Below are 16,236 nucleotides of genomic sequence, written 5' to 3'. Positions count from 1 at the left end.
AAGCAGCGGATGGCGATGTTCGTGCTGCTGCGCGCTCCCACAGGGGAGGTGAGAATACACACAATGCAGGAGCAGATATGAGGCCTTCAGGGAGAGCTGTCAGGGTTATCTCGTCCATGTCTGCTCTGAGAGAGTGTGTGTGTGTGTGTGTGGGGGGGGGGACACATGATGTGCTCACTGCCCCAAATAAACCCAAAAAAAACACACACCCCATTCGTTCCACTGAAAAATCCCAGAATTTCCAGGTAGACAAGCACTTGTATCCTCTTTGCTCCTATTAACGTGTCTGGCCTTGTTTATACACACACACACACACACACACACACACACACACACACACACACACACACACACACACACACACACACACGCCTGATATCATTTTAATCTTCACATTTGGAGCATAAACAAACACAGAGACATCATTTTACCCTGGTGTAAAAAAAACAAAAACAGCTCTTCTGCTGGGGATGAATGAATCATGAATAATTATGAGCACGCCCTTGGGAGGATAAACACTTTTTTAAGGGGGAGAAAACTGCCTTAGTAACCACAAACAGCACCCGTCAATGAGATCCAGGTTAAAGACTTGTAGAGTCGAGGGGCACCGAGTCCGATCCCGCTCGTTTCAGCGGAGCACTTAACAGTCGCTTCGCTGCCGTTTGTTTGTGCTATCAATGGTGCGGTAATTATCATGGTTTTTTAAGAGCAGCGAGTGTGTGAGTGTGCACGCGTGTCCGTGTGTAGAGAGCTTCTGCCGCAAATGCCATGAGGAAAAGAAAGGAAAAGACCACCACTCTGCTGGGGGGGCTCCAAAAGGACTTTCAGATAACCCAGATCGCCCCCATCACCGTCCCAACCAAACCTCTGACCCTCAACCTCACTGGAACGACCCAATTCGACCCTCAACCTTAACACTTTGAAGTTGTGGGGACCAGCTGAAATGTCCTCACTTTGCTAGTAGAATGAGTATTTTAGTCCTCAATATGTAGCAAACACAAGGAAGGACACACACAGACACACAAATCCAGGGGAAATTATGCAGAGTGGGTCAAAGAGAGGTTTGTCAACATCATGAGTGCGGAGGAAGCTGCACGCTAAACAGGCCAATCCTCTGTCGAGCCCATCAACCGCCGTGGTCATGCTCGGACACCTGGCCTCGCTTCATCCCGTGATCTGACCCCGCGGCTCCATAATGACTACTCTCATCTTATAGCATCACCAAAGTCCCCAGATAGCCACGCTGATACAGACGAGATCGCCATGTCGCTCCCCCCACCTCCGCCTCGTCCCTTCCACGTGTGTTATTCTCACACACACTCCCGAGCCAGAACCAGCTCAGACAGGCCCAGTGAATCAGCATGCCTGTAAATAGTCTCATTGACCCCTCAGGATCCGCCGGAGCCTGGATCTCTCCGGAACATCCAGTCAATGCATCAATATCCATCTGGTATTTCTTGGTTTAAGACCCCCACTCCAGACCTCGCTCCCCACCTCCCTCTCAGTAAATGTCAAACAGAGATTGGAGTCATCAATTACAATTGTGTGTGTGTGTGTGTGTGTGTGTGTGTGTGTGTGTGTGTGTAGAGCTGGAACTGGAATGATGCACCCTCTTAGAGGGCCCTCGTGGACACGCATTCTCTCCCACGGGATGACGAACAAGTGGGTCACGGGGAGAGAGAATCAGCCCAGTAGATCAGTTGCTACAGCACAGATGAGAATCTATAAAGCAAAGATCAGCTGGACGGCCCACCATCTGACAACGCTTCCGCGCTCTGCCGGAGCCGTGCACGCCATCCCAGAGCGACCCGACTCCTGGCTCGGAGGGGCAGCCGCGCAGTCACGACCCGGCAACAAGAGCGCCTATTATTGTTTCCACGAGCACCTGAAATGATGCGATCTGGCAGAGGCTCAGACTCTGCTCCAGCACACGTTCCAAAATGGAAACAAGTGGAGTGAGGGGAGTCTAATGGTCCGCGTTGCCAGGCCCGGCACAGCGCTCCCAGGAGCAGGTCGGCCTGAACCACTTCTACAGAGTCCATTAAGGTCAGCTGACATCCAACAATAAACTGGGGGTGACGTTAAATATCGAAAGATCTTGACACACGAGCTGATGGTAATTAATGAGATAGGAGGTTTATCTGACCCCCCCCCCAGCTCATCCAGGACACAGGAAACGATGTCTCACCTCTGGCAGCGGCATGCCATTGATGATAAGGTCTGGCTGCTGGTGGCCCTGGCCGGTGAACGGGTGCTGGTAGCCGTGGTTGGGCGCGGCGTTGCGCGAGTTCTGGTTCTCCACGTTGAGGAAGGTGCTCTCGGAGCGCCTGCAGCCCAGCGGCAGGCTCTGCTGGTGGTAGTCGAAGTAGTTGAGCGAGGAGGTGAGAGAGGAGCAGCTCACCACGTTCATCTTGTCCGTCTCCTCCACGTCGCGCGGCACCAGGCGGATGTCGTTCTTGTTCAGCTTCTTCTTCTTGCTGGACTTCTTCTGGTTGCCGTAGGAATACTCCGCCACCCTGCGCAGGTAAAAGAAACTGAACAGACTCAATAAAGCAGTGCTCTGCCTTCCCCGACCCTGCCCGCATGATCTAAACGCCTGCTCGCCGCATCAGCGAGGGGCAGCGTTTGACCATGGGGTGCCACACAGCGGGCCATTGCCTGCGTCCAGGGGTGAGGCGTCACTCCAGTGGCTCCCCCACCCCCGGCTTTGCAATGGAGCCGTCAACTCTTGTTTGCATGCACAAATGTGGACATGTCACAGTCAGGCAAACGATATGCAAACATGCCAAAAACACACAGGCGGAGCACAAGAGCACACGGCGACTGAGCAGCACCGGCGGCGTACGCAGTCACACTCACAGCACAGCCATTTCTCTTCCCTCCTGCAACATGAGCGCGGGAGAACGGCAGATTCTGGCTCCTGCAGCCTGCTGCCGCTAACTCGCTTTGAGTTTAATAAGAGCAAATGAGCAACACATCAGCCTTTTATCGAAGGAGCCTCAGACTGGGGGAAATATCGATTCTTCACAGCTTTGCAGTCGTCCGCAAGAAGCCTCGTTCCATATAATTTATGTGTAAAACTCTCCGCAATCACTGCTTTTTAACCTGCCCAGCGTGGAGCTCCGCTACTTCCCAGACCAAAACTAGCCTCTCTGTTTGTTCTTTCCGGTCCGCATGAGCCCCCACTCCGCCAGCTCTAATCCTCCCTCCCCTTCAGAAGCCCTGTCGGTTCGGTTGCAGCGCCGTAGTTTGTAGTTTCCATTTTCTTTCAGATTGCATTTTGAAAATGGCTCTTGCCCACACTCCATCTCTTTTTCATGTGGGCTCCGCTGCGTGCTGACATTGGGGAGGGGCTGGGGGGGGGGGGGGGGGGGATCTTCAGTGTCAGGCTGAGTGACAGAGGACAAGCTCTAAATTGGAGATAACTGCTTCTCATATTTGGGGTGGCGACTGGGAAGCGGAGCACATCAGCGCTGATTAAAGCGCCCAGCGGGGAGGGCGGCTCACGCTAACAGGTTAGCACAGAGAAGGCTCCTGAATTCGGAATCAGCTTTTGTTTCCTCCTCTGATGGAGCCGTCTCTGTCGTGCTGGCCCTCTTCATCAACTCACTAAAAACGCACAGCGAGACCGGCTTTTTTCATGAGATGAGCTCGTCTTCTGAACACAGTCCGGGTCACCGACGCTGAGCCTCAGTCAGCCATTAGAAATGCAAAAATATGCTAATTTGTTGTCCTTTGCAAATTGCACAGGAATCTACTGAAAATACGGGCTGATTTTTTTTTTTTTCCTTTTTAAATGCTCTAAAAAGTTAACTTGAAATTAACAAAATGATGTTTGGGGAAAAATATGATTATAGCTGTAGGTTAAATTCTCAAATCCAATCTATATGTAAATTTACAGCGGTAAAGTGGCAGAGGGAAATCAGCGCAGATCAGACCTGATGAACAAAACAGAGCGTTCAGCATGCAAGTCCAGGAATTCCTAATCAACTCCTTTTCCCTAAAAGACTGGCTGAGTGGCAATCTGATATGATTTCATCTGAATGTTTTAGATCTAATCCAGGCTTTTTGGTCCAAACGCTGCTCGCTCCTGGAGCAAAGCGGGAGCGATTCTGGATGAATGATGGAGGAGGACTGTCCATAATCAGACTATATTAAAGCTGATAACGACCAATCAGCCACGGTGAGCGTTAAATAATAAATGTCTGGCGCTGCTGCTGCAGCAGTGGGACGTTAATTGTCCGGCAACACACCCGCAAATTGAACATGACAGTTGAAGTGTCAGACTCATGAGTCAATTGGTTACAGTGGGCAGATACAATCCATCAATCATGTTTTCTTAACACGGAACGGTGGGCCTCATCAGGACGCCTCTGACTGCTTCCTCCTCCGCCTCGGGAAGAATCTGCAGTCCTGCGCGACACCTGCGACACATTTCACAAGCCAGAAAACGCGCTCACACGCACGGCAGGCACGCACACACACGTACACACACAAACTGGGCATTACCTGCAGTTGTACGTCCGGATCTCCTTGTTGTCCCGTTTGCACTTCACCGCCACAAAGATCATGGTGACGAAGAGGATGGCGGCGATGGAGCCCAGGGCGATGATGAAGATGAGGGAGAGGTTGACGGGGCCCGTAGTTTCCTGCGCGTTCATGTCCGGGGACAGGTACACCACGATGTAGGCCGAGGCGGAAAGGGAGGGCTTGCCGTGGTCTCTCGCCACCACCGTGATCTCATAGGTGGATTTGGCGTTTTCCCCGAACATCCGGGTGGACCGAACCGCCCCGTTCACCTGGTCGATTTCGAAAAACGCCCTGTCGCCCTCTGAGATGGTGTAGGTCAGTCGGCCGTTCTCCCCCTCGTCGTAGTCGTCGGCTTTGACCTGCGTGACCATGAAACCAACCCCCGCCTTCCTCGGGATGGACACCTCCGCGGTGCCGTTGACCAGAGGCGGGTTCGTCATGACAGGCGTGTTGTCGTTCACGTCCAGAACCACGATGCGCACCGTGGCGTTGCTGGACAGAGACGGGTTTCCGTTATCTCTGGCTAAAACTTTAAAATCAAAGGTCCTGGTGTACTCGTGGTCAAAGGATCTCATTGAATAAATGCGGCCGGATGGATTAATGCTCACGTAGGTGTTTACATCCATGTGCTTAATCTCGCCGGGGACTATGGAGTAGGAGACGGTGCCGTTCATGCCCAGGTCCGGGTCCTCTGCTGACACCGCGAGCAGACACGACCCGGGGAGGTTGTTTTCCATCACCATCTCTTGATAATGCGGTTTCAGGAAGTGTGGAGGGTTGTCATTCTCGTCTGTGACTTTCACCACTAAGGATTTGGTCGCGCGTAAAGGCGGAATGCCGCTGTCCTCCGCCTGGATGGTCAGGTTGTAGGTGTCCTTCTGCTCCCTGTCCAGCCTCCCATCCACGAGGATGGTGGAGAAACTCTCGTACTCTTGCAGTCTGAACGGAACGTTGCCCTGCAGCCTGCACTGCACCTTCCCGTTGGCCCCGGAATCCTTATCTGACACCCTGACCAGCGCGATCACGTACCCGCGCTGCGCGTTTTCACTCACTTCCACCATCTCCGTGTTCAGTGAGAGCAAACTGATAACGGGGGGGTTGTCGTTCGTGTCCATCACGTTCACTGTGACTTTGCAGTGGGCCGGGATGGAGTTGGGACCTAGGTCTTTGGCTTGAACATCGATTTCGTAGATCTGCGCCGTTTCGTAATCCAGAACGCCGTTGACTGTGATGATCCCCGTCCTGGGATCGATTTTGAACGCGTCTCTGGTTTTTTCGGTGACGTAGTTATGGAAGGAGTATACAACCTCTCCATTAGTGCCCTCATCGGGATCCGTTGCGTTCAGGTCTATGACTATGGTGTTGGCCGGGGAGTTCTCCATCACGTTCACGGTGTACACCGCCTCGTCAAACACGGGGTTGTTGTCATTAGAATCAATCACCTTGATATTTAACTGGACCGCGCCTATTTTAGGAGGATCTCCTCCATCTTCTGCGCTGATTTCATAGGTGTAGTGTGACTGGGTCTCCCTGTCTAACGATTTCTGCACCACAAGTTCTGCGATCTTAGATCCGTCTCCCCGGGTCTTTATTTCGAGCCCGAAAAGCTCGTTCGGGGTGATGGAATAAGACTGCACTCCAAAGATCCCCGAGTCCGGATCGCTTGCCCCCTCTAGGGGAAACCTGGTTCCAGGGGAGGCGTTCTCCGAGATCTCGATGTCAATGTGGCTGGTCGGGAATCTGGGCGCGTTGTCGTTCAAATCCTCAATCTCAACTTTGATGACACAGATTTCCATAGAGTTTGACATCACTTCGAGGGAAATAACGCACTTAGGGTTCTGTCGGCAAACTACGTCCCGGTCTATTTTCATCTGCGTTGTAAGGATTCCAGCCGGGCTGAGTTCCACCCATCGTGGTTCGGAATTGGAAATAACCCTCAAGTAAGGGGGCTGCAGTGCAATCTGAAATCCCTGCTTCAGCGCGTCCTTTGTCACGTTTCCAATCACCGAGCCGGGCTTCATCTCCTCGTTTATTCCATATTTCAGGTTTATAACGGCCTCAGTCCCCACCAGAAAGAAGAGAAACAGCACGATTAACTGGATTAATTCCATTTCCGTGGTTTGTGTTGCACCTGTTGAGTTTCTGCCTGATTTTTTTTAAAAAAAATAACCTTATCTATCAGAGAAAAATGAATAACTGCGCGTCAGAGGAAAAGTGGGAAAGATTCCAAATGGATCATCTCACCAAAAAAGACGGAATAAACGGTGTGTATGTGACAAACAATCTGAGACTTGCATTAGCCTACTTTACTGTAATCAGGCAGAACACATCCTCCGGTCTGCTGCAGCAGGGGAAATATCGGGGACGACAGATCTGTGAAAACATGCTGAATTTTCTCACAGCAGTGATTTCACCCTGTAAATCCACGCAGCCTCAGCAAGCAGCCAAACTGCTCCTAAAAACGACCCCGGGGGCGGACTGTCCATTGTCAAGTGGACAAAAAAAGAGAGAGAATTCCACAAAAGTCTGCAGAGACGAGGCTTCCGCGCGGATGAAGAAACTGGCTTCAAAAAGTCCCCGACAAATTGTCCGCCTACCAGCAAATGTTTAAATCGTATTCCCGATACGCATCTTGCTCTTTGTGGAAGGCTTCAGCAGTGATCAGATTTCCTCTTCCGTCCGCAGGTTTTACAATTCAAACTCAACGTGCGATGAAAAAAAAAATCGTTCTGCAAGAAAAGAAAATGATTCAAGTCCGCATATCTACAGGAGGGTGAAATTGGAGGAATGTCTCATCACATCACTGGAGTCCCGATTACCTTTTCATTTCCAGCAAATCTGTCTCCCCCTCAGCAAGTCTTGAAGTTAATCAGTTAATTTCCTCGTATCTCACTTGTGAAAAAAGACCGCACACAATCCGAATTTAGTCCATCCAGCGCGCACGGAGGGAGAGAGGGAGGATGGGGAGGGGGGGAGAAGAATAAAATCCAGTAAAATGTAACAAGAGGAAGGGAAGACAGAGCTCCAGTCTACTTTAGGCTCATTTCAGGCTGTGCTGCAGCAAAAGTAGACGAGGTGCAGCAGCCAGGACGCAGGCTGACTGCAGGGATCAGCTCTTCTGTCCGCTCGGCTCCAACAAGCGCTCTTCTCGCTCCACTGGTGCACACTGGCGGACGCGCAGCTCCGAGTCAAGCGCTCAGTCTCAGGACCCGCAATCCCCTCAGCCAATCAGGGGTTACACAGGAGGACCGGAGCTGCTGGTGGGTGGGGCGAAGCGCGGCGACGAAATGCAGCCAGCGACCTGTTCTCCCGCAGACGGACCGGCCCGGCGCGCAATTATAGCGCGCGAGTTGAAGGGCGAGGGCTGTGCGTGATGATAGAGGGGGATCCAGGGACCCGGGAGGGTCTTTGAGCCAGTCTCCCGGTGGTGATACAACGGAGGTGCGTGGCCGACTCCTCTTCCCCGGCAGAGGCAGAGCGGAGACGCCGGAGGACAACTTTGACAGATCTCCACTGGTTTGTTTTCGCGCTCCAGAACGGACAGTTCGGATTTGTGACACCTTCTCAGTGGTGCTCGGGCTTTTTCTACAGGCCAGTAAAGTCCCGTAATCTCCGCGTCAGGGAATTTCGCTGCCCCCAGGCCTGCTGCTGCACATTTCCCAGTCAAATTCAAACCGATAGGCGCTGCAACTTTACGCATCGGGTTACATCATTACTGCACTAACGCGCTTTTCTGGCGGTGCCAAACGCGCCCCGGTGAGGCAATTTACACTAGCAAACAAACACTTGTTATTATGGTTCCCATGCAACAGTGTGCTGAGAGGAAATCTTGCCATAAAGATAAATCATTAATAATTAACTACTTTTTTTTTTACTCGGAGGTGATGAAAATAGTTAACAAGCTAGTTCGTTTCAGTTTGTTAAGGATCAAGAGAGGTGATCAACAATTATTGGGTTGATTCTTGCCACCAGATTCAGGTTTCAGAGTTATATTAAAATAGAAACATCAACAGGACAAGAAATATATGCATTATATTAGCCGTGTGTCCGACTCCTAAGAAGAAGGTGGGTGAGCTTTGACCTCAGGGCTGTAGTCAATCATCTTAAAAAATGGAACAACACACTAATTAAAATAATTAACTGTTAACCAGGGCGTCACTGGTCCCCGTAAAGCTCGGTTCGACGTCAGGTTCCTCGTCCCTGAAGATGTAAAGATGTAAAGAACTCACATCTGCTATGATCAGAAGACAGAAAAGTGTTGGCACATACGTGTCTGATGAAGAAGAAGAGAAGGTGGTGAAAATGAAACGCTTCTGGTCTCATAAATCGACTCTCATCAGTCCCGGTTAAACATCTCTCTCTCTCTCTCTCTCTCTCTCTCTCTCTCTCTCTCTCTCTCTCTCACACACACACACACACACACACACACCCGCACACACACACGGACGCACCCGCACACGCACTAAGAAACCTCTCTCCTGCGCCCGCAGAAGTCCATTTCTAAGTCACAAGGGTGACACCTAGCGGCTACTTTATTCCCCTCATTTGCCTTCAGAATAATTTTGGATTCGTTATTGAAGAAACGCAAATAAACAGCAACAACAGGACTAAAATGATTAATTCGTTCCATTATAATGAAATGAGTCCCAATCATCTGCAGTCTGGGAGCTGGTAGCACTGACCAATCAAGAGTTTTGATCTGTCTTTGTATCACAAACACATGAGAAGGATATTATGATGTCGCTGTGTGTGTGCGTGTGCGTGCGTGCGTGTGGCCTTGTGCAGACAGAGTTAAACTGCTGCAGATTTTATTGCCCCTGAGGCAAAAGAGGCAGCGGAGTTGGTGATGAAGACTAATCAGCCCCAGAACATCCCGGTCCGTGCGCGCACCCCGGTCTGCTTCCTGCCGCTGACGTCCATCCTGTCATTTATCGATTTTACATCCGCGTTAAAAATCCCCAAATTTTCCGCCGTATCGACCTGCCATCACCGTTTGTTCTCACCGTCATTCCCCCCGTCCCGCCGGTGCAATAATGATGGAGAGGCAAGCGAAAGCGAGACGTGTTTACGTGTCTGTCGGCTCATTAAACTGTCAATCACTCAGGCTCAGGAGTTTCGGACTGACCACACTTTTGGAATCTGGCTCCTCTTCAGTCCGCTCACGTCGTCGAAGGAGAAGGATCTTTTCCAGGACTTTGGGTTTTTGATGTAAATATCTAAATGTGTAAGTTTTGGGGCCGTGCATGTGAGTTTCACAGCCTCGCTCTGGCGTCTGAACGCAGCAGTTCAGTTCAAAGAACACACAGAATGACTGATTTTATTTATTTTATTTTTTACTTCTTATCATTTTTTTCCTCCTCTGCCAGGGAATGGCTCGCGTCTGTAGTCCGGCCCTGCTGCTGGCTTGGAAGGGAATGTCTGAGCTCTGACAGTTGCTGGCATGATCGCCCCGGCAGAGGAACCCAGACCTGCACTGGCAGGAGCAGCACTGGTGCAGGGGCCACGCACGTCTCAGCTGAAGCTCCAGATGTTGATGTTGCTCCTCAGCCGTGGGAAAAGGGACTCTGCCTGAGGAAAAGAAGCTGGGAGACGTCATCTTCAAGACGCCCTCCACCTCCCGTTCCGCATGGTGATGCATCTATTAGCAGCAACTCCAAATGTGGCTTCACTTGGTCCTGAAGGGTTCTCCGCATGTTCCTCGCCCCCCCACATCCCCCCTATTCCTCGGACATTGGTGCAGAGCCCGCTTGCGTGATGCCGAAGTTTGGCAGGAAGTGGATTTTTCTGTAGCGGGGACCACAGTGGAGGAGGTCCTGGATGTACGTGGATGCAAATGAGCGCCGTTTGAAGTCGGGGGGGCTCCTGATTATCAAGAGCTGCACTGATTTAATATGCAGTTTGTTGACGTTTAAACAATTAATAATTAGTAACCCGATGACCCATTTGCCTTTGAAATGAAAGCGCTAAAGAGAAGCTTGTTCTCCTGCATAATTGCTGCAGCTCTTTATGGCTTCAGATGTGGATGAGCAGACGATGGCTACCTGCTGTAAATAGGCTTTCACCGCCTGTCCCTCTGACTCTGATTAGAACAATTCAGACTCTGAACAGCACTCTGAAAAAGCTGCCATTTTGAATCAGAATAATTGTCTAATTTGTACTTTTGGGAGGGAAAATGTGGAGTACAGCTCAACCTTTGTGCGATAAGAGTTCAAACAGAGATCCCGTATTTGGAAATAAAAACACATTTGTATGGTCTATATCACCATTACCAAAATTCTGGACCAATAAGTCACTATTCCTCTTAAGATTCTGGGTCTAAAGATAATTTCAAACATCTTCAGTTTCTAAGTCTTTAAAGGGACGTGCGTTTTAAAGGGATGGGCTTCTTTTAACATTTGTCTCTGCCTCCTTAATTAGCCTTGATTGACAGTTCAACTGTGCATGGAGTGACAGGAAGTAGGCAGCGGAGGTACCACCTACTGCTAATTAGCTTAGCTTAAATCCATCTGCGCGATCACGTTTGTGCAGTGAAAAGAAGCAAATTCACAGTCTTAAACAGACAAAAGACGCCTTTTTGTTAAAGGAAACTGTGTTCTGAGTTAATCAGCTTTGTTGTCGTGTTTACTCGGTGTCAGCTTTGATTAAAAAGCGCAGCGCGGTGGAAAGAACACCTGGAAACGTGCGGCGCCTGGGTGGGCCGCCGCTGCCATCTGAGACCGTCACAGGGGCGTTTGCAGCTGTTTTCTCATCAAGACAAATTAGCGCGGCTTTGTTCCTGTTCCTGCGGCGTCGGGGTCACTCTCTCCTCCGTGATATTCTGATCTTTGTCTTAATAACCCAGAATCCAACAGAGGAAAACACACTTTGCTTTTTTTTATTTCCTCTCTAATCTGCTGGCCTAATCTAATATCCTAATTTTTTTTTTTCCCCAGTTTGAGCGGCTGTGGCTGATTTAGCCCTGGTAATACTCTAAATCCTGACAAGCTTGACTGGGCCATGTGCTCTAAAATAAGAGAAAGATTTTATATTCACAGAGGATAACCGCTCTCCATCTCCTCCTTTACACACACCCACGCCACGCTACGGGCTGTGGCGCACACGTTTTGCTCAGAAACCTGGCCACTACGCTACACATTGCAATACTCTGAATAAATGTTAGAAGAAAAAAAACTTGTGGGAAATTGGCTTCAGAAAAGCGAGTCTTTAACGGGACTGTGACTTGTCAGCAAACGGCGGGAGGGCGAGCGGCGTCTCCCTGATGAATGCAACGACGCCGGCTGGGGAAACTGCGGGGAGGGCAGCGTCGCCACGGTAATGAGGGTTTTGCCCTATTGTGCCATTTTAAATTGTTACACTTCACCCCCTTAATGCTGGGCTCCAGCACTTTTGATGCCACTGGTTCCATAAGGTTGGCCACAAATTAGCGGCTCTTGTTATTTCAACATCAGCTCATCGACACCTCATGGAAATTTTACCACTGAGCCGTGTCTGGATGGTATAACCGCTCCCGGTGCTTATGTCAAGGAGATATTGGAGGTGAGAACATGCGTGGGCGTGAGCACGAGCTCCTGTTTGTGTCTATGCCGCCGCGTGTTGATGCAAGCGCGTGTGTGCATGTTGGGCATTCTGCTGCTCAGAGAGATGAGAATTCCCAACAACACACAGAGGTGGGAATGGGGGGGGTGTAGACTGTCAGAGAGAGAGAGAGAGAGAGAGAGAGAGAGAGAGAGAGAAAGAGGGAGAAAATAATCTCATGCTATGTTATCCCTGCAAAAACCTGACAAACCACCTCCGAGACTGATCTGGCTTAGCAGGCAGTGCGGTTAGGGGCTTGTTTGTGCTGCTATGATTGGAGCAGGCTGGCTAAGTTGGCCTCATAACAGTCTGGTGGAGCCCCAGTGGAGTGTCGCTGTGCACTGGGAGGCCAGTCATGCCTCTATCTGGCCACAAAATATCAATACAGGAAGCAGTGCAGTCTGCCGGGAGACTGCTCGGTTCAAATTTTCTCCCCTGGAGGAGGCCCATTAATTGTCCGCAATCTCATACGTGGGCTGTTGCACAACAAGCTTTTTTTCTGTTGGTTTTTATCATTCCAGATTCCAGACATGTATCCCAGAATGCAATTAGTTCTCTGCCATTAGATCAAGCGACACATGTCTTCTTGCAACGTTCTTAGCCTGGACTTGCGCGAGGGGAAGGAGGAAAGAAAGAAATTAGCATGGAAATTAGCTGTCTTCGAAGCCGTTTCCTTAAAGGTGCTGGAGGACGCCGGTGGCCTCTGAGTCGGAGAATACAGGGGATTGATTTCCTTGGGAGACTCATATACCCCCCTGCATTGTGGGATTAAAGGAATATCATATAAAAGTCATATAATTCTGTTTTGTATACAGAGTCTGTGCATGTGTCTGGCATAAGCAGCTTGTATTTTAGCACCACAGAGGGTTGTAGGCCCTTAAGGTTGAAAACAACACTCCTTATAGGGTGTAACCGCCTGGAACCTCATAGAATGGAACCCAGGCCTGGGTGATGAGTGAAGGCATCCACCATGATGAAATGCTATATTTTATTCTTCCATTGGAGACGTAGACATCTCAAAATCAAGGATGGGAGGGGGCGTTGGAAGTTGCACACACATTTAGCTTAGCAATGCTCTTTCTTTCTGTGCAGCCAATCAACTTTCCCCCCCGATTGCATACAGTAACTTACTAAATATTCAGCAGCTAGCACAGGCGTGAACTGTTTGTAAACCTGGACCGTGCACTGCTAATATTAGCGCATGTAGCAGCATACTGTAACTGTTGTTCTCGGAAGTGAAATCGCCCCGGTTGGCTCCAGTCTCTTTTACTCCACTTGTGTCTCGTCTCTTCCACAGCCCCAAAGCCCGCTAAAGGCTGTCTAACTTAATATTTAACATAACGGCTCTCCTGTACCTCCCGGCATTATTACCTCATTTACTATGGAGTAGGATGGTGCTGCTTACTTTGGCAGGAGGCAATCTGAGCCCGAGGCTACGGGGATTCCTTTCCCCCAATGTGTCAGCTGCTGTTTATCCAGGCCTGCAGACCGAGGATAGATCACAGGATTCATAATCCACTGCCCCTGTGCTGGGTAGAAAAATCTCTTTGGGTCAACAGTTGTTTCATTCATGGCTAATTTGCAGAAGAATGAGAGAGAGAAAGCAAGATGGATGCCCACACTTGCCTGAAAACCAGCTATTTGTATCCCCCCTCAAAGTTGTGTTCTAACCAGGCTTTATGGGCGCCATTTAAGTGGATAGATGCGTATTATATCCCCTTTTAAAGAAGGGGACGTCTTTGGATTCAGCACCCTACAGTTTTACTCCTGCTCCCTGGGCGCTTGTGGTTTTTCAGGCTGTAGTTCAGGATCGATGCGCTCTGAATGGCAGCACTACAGTTAAAAATCGTAGGTCTGCACAGGCACAAGTGTGACATTTGAGCATAGAGCAGCACGTCTGCTTTTTCAAACATTCTCTTTTATTCTCCTACTGCGGAGGTTAATAGTTCGATCGCACACATGGACTCTGCAGAACTGGAGCTCCAGAACTGTCCACTTGGTCTACAGCTAACGAGAAATAGCCTTCGCCTGTGCCAATGTTAACACTTGTTAGCATCGATTAAAATTAAAATTGCTTTTGTTTTGTTGCGCGATCCTTTTTCAGGCAAAGGAGGGATCAAATATCTGCTGATCAAACAACCTGGTGGCTGCAGCTCATCCGGATCACATGCTCGGCGCAGGGTGCTGCGTTAGCGGCTGGCCGTTGCTGCCTGGCACACCTCCAGCGGCGCCTGTGTGTGCATATGAGCTCCCAGCAGCCCTCCACTTATGGAGGCCGAACCTCCCGACAGAGGTGGGTCGTCAGCTCGGAACTGCTGGTCGGCGACGTTTTGCTCCTTTCACCCCCAGGACATTTCCTGGTACCGACTCACTGCCGCCCCCTGTTGACGACCTACATGTTGAGCCTAGCAGCTGCACGTCATCACGCTCTTTCAGAGCTTAGCGATGCCGTGCGCTACAGCGAGAATACTGCTGTTTTGCTATACGCAATGTGAACCTTAATTACTAAAACCAAAGACAGACCAAAGCAGCTCATCTGTGTCCTTTTCCCTTCTGAAGAAAGAAGAAAAAATAAGTTGTGCTTGTGTGATCACTTCGTTTAATCCTCCTTAAACCCTGAAATCTTTATTTGATGCTAACGGTACAACCCTCGCCTCTGGGAGGCTGGAAACAATACTGGAACAACTGGAAACAATAAAGCCTGCTCGGCGGGTCGGACTGGAATTAATTTGAAAAAAAGAAAAAGCATTTTACACTCTTTTCCATCTTTCAAAATAAACAGATTTCACGTTGCCTATCAGCGTTCAACTAGACGCTCTGACACACTGGGCCCAATCCTAAAGCTAGGCAGGACAGCAAATAGTTCTATTTAAAAAAAAGTTTGGAGCTTTGATTTGATTTGTTTTGAAATGACTTTTGCATAAGAACATACTCACAGCACATAACTGAGTCTGTTGAGTCACGATATTACAGGAAACATAATGACAGATTCATTTAAGCATCAGACAGGCTCCACCTGCTGCTTTGATCCTTTCTTTGTTCTGCCTGAACAAACATGCAGGAAATAATGGATTAATTCATGGCCCATGTTTCTCTGTACACTGAAAGCGGCATTCAACCATAACATGAGCTACCCCGGTGATCCTAGCAACAGAGAGCTGTTCCAGTGTTTGCCACCTAGCTGTTATATTTTCCAGGAACTGGAAGCCAAAGCTGCTGATATACAATAAAATTCAGACCAGAAGTCATTATTCTGCATCAAATTACTGAGTTATTTTCATACAGGTCAAAAGATGAACCTTGGCTCAACTTTCTGTGCCAAAAACATCCATCTTTTCTTCATTAAAGTTTGATTAATGCATTATTTGCAGTCTCCTTGTTGCCATTTTAGGACTGATTATCAGTCACAGTGGAACACCGGGTGTCAGACTGCACCCCTGTTTCGCCCTCTGTAACTTCCACACCTTCTGCAAAGGGCCTCCACCTTGTTAAGCGTGTTCACGCAGCAGAGGATTGTGGGAGCAGCTTCCTTCACCCTCCATTGCAGCCACATTGTTAAACTTCACCATCAGAGTATGTTTATGCCGGCTTCCCCTCCGACAACCGCAAAGGTGGAACGGCCCCGATGATGGCTGCGGGAGAGGCATCACAGCCTTTAACGGACCCTGGGATGCACGTCAGGCACATTCTCGCCCAGTTTTTCCTCTTCTCAGCTCTTTGCTGATATCTGAGCTGCACAGGGCGGTGAATGAAGGATCATCTCCAGGTGGATGAAGAAGATCTGGTGGCATCAATAACCCTGGGGATTAACCACTGCTGTCTCTGCGCTGCTATAGAGGCACACTGCAGTATGCTGAGTTTATTGTGGGGCATTGTGTCGACGTTCGGCTCACTGTCTCGGGGGCATGCCTTAAAGGTTCGTTCCACCAGTGGAACAATTTTGGTCTGGTGGTTATGGAACTCTGCGGAAGCCATCAGAAAACCCAAACTTTGCAGCTCCCCAGCAAATGTTTGAAAACGCCGTTCACCCGACGGCCATAAGAAATCCACCAGGACGTATCACGACGCCCACAGAAAATACACTCCAAACGTCAATTCGATTCCAAAACATTTCCAATTAAAGAGACGCAG

The 16,236-nt window shown here is 49.6% G+C and overlaps 1 protein-coding gene and 1 long non-coding RNA gene across 5 annotated transcripts in view; one reads left to right on the top strand and one right to left on the bottom strand.

The window, feature by feature from the left end:
- pcdh19 (protocadherin 19) overlaps window positions 1–7,683 on the bottom strand; it is a 42,756-nt gene extending 35,073 nt beyond the window's left edge. For 2 of the 4 annotated variants that reach the window (XM_057043064.1, XM_057043063.1), the window contains exons 1-2: window positions 4,510–7,682; window positions 2,189–2,516 (exon numbers count right to left, since the gene is read on the bottom strand). In XM_057043064.1, coding sequence (XP_056899044.1) covers window positions 2,189–2,516; window positions 4,510–6,641 — 2,460 coding nt within the window. In that variant the 5' untranslated portion in view covers window positions 6,642–7,682. Of the gene's footprint in view, window positions 1–2,188; window positions 2,535–4,509 lie in introns of all 4 variants that reach the window. The other 2 variants (XM_057043061.1, XM_057043062.1) reach the window with 2 other exon arrangements.
- A 203-nt stretch (window positions 7,684–7,886) lies between these two features.
- On the top strand, window positions 7,887–11,252 carry LOC130531199 (uncharacterized). The gene is made up of 3 exons (XR_008952032.1): window positions 7,887–8,046; window positions 9,635–9,754; window positions 9,897–11,252. It is a non-coding gene; the product is annotated as an uncharacterized LOC130531199 (long non-coding RNA).
- The last annotated feature ends 4,984 nt before the right edge of the window (window positions 11,253–16,236 follow it).

The sequence above is a fragment of the Takifugu flavidus genome, chromosome 9 (assembly GCF_003711565.1).
Source record: "Takifugu flavidus isolate HTHZ2018 chromosome 9, ASM371156v2, whole genome shotgun sequence".
Classification (NCBI taxonomy): domain Eukaryota; kingdom Metazoa; phylum Chordata; class Actinopteri; order Tetraodontiformes; family Tetraodontidae; genus Takifugu; species Takifugu flavidus.
Note: the sequence above shows the minus strand (reverse complement) of the source record. Positions and strands in the feature narration are given on the sequence as shown.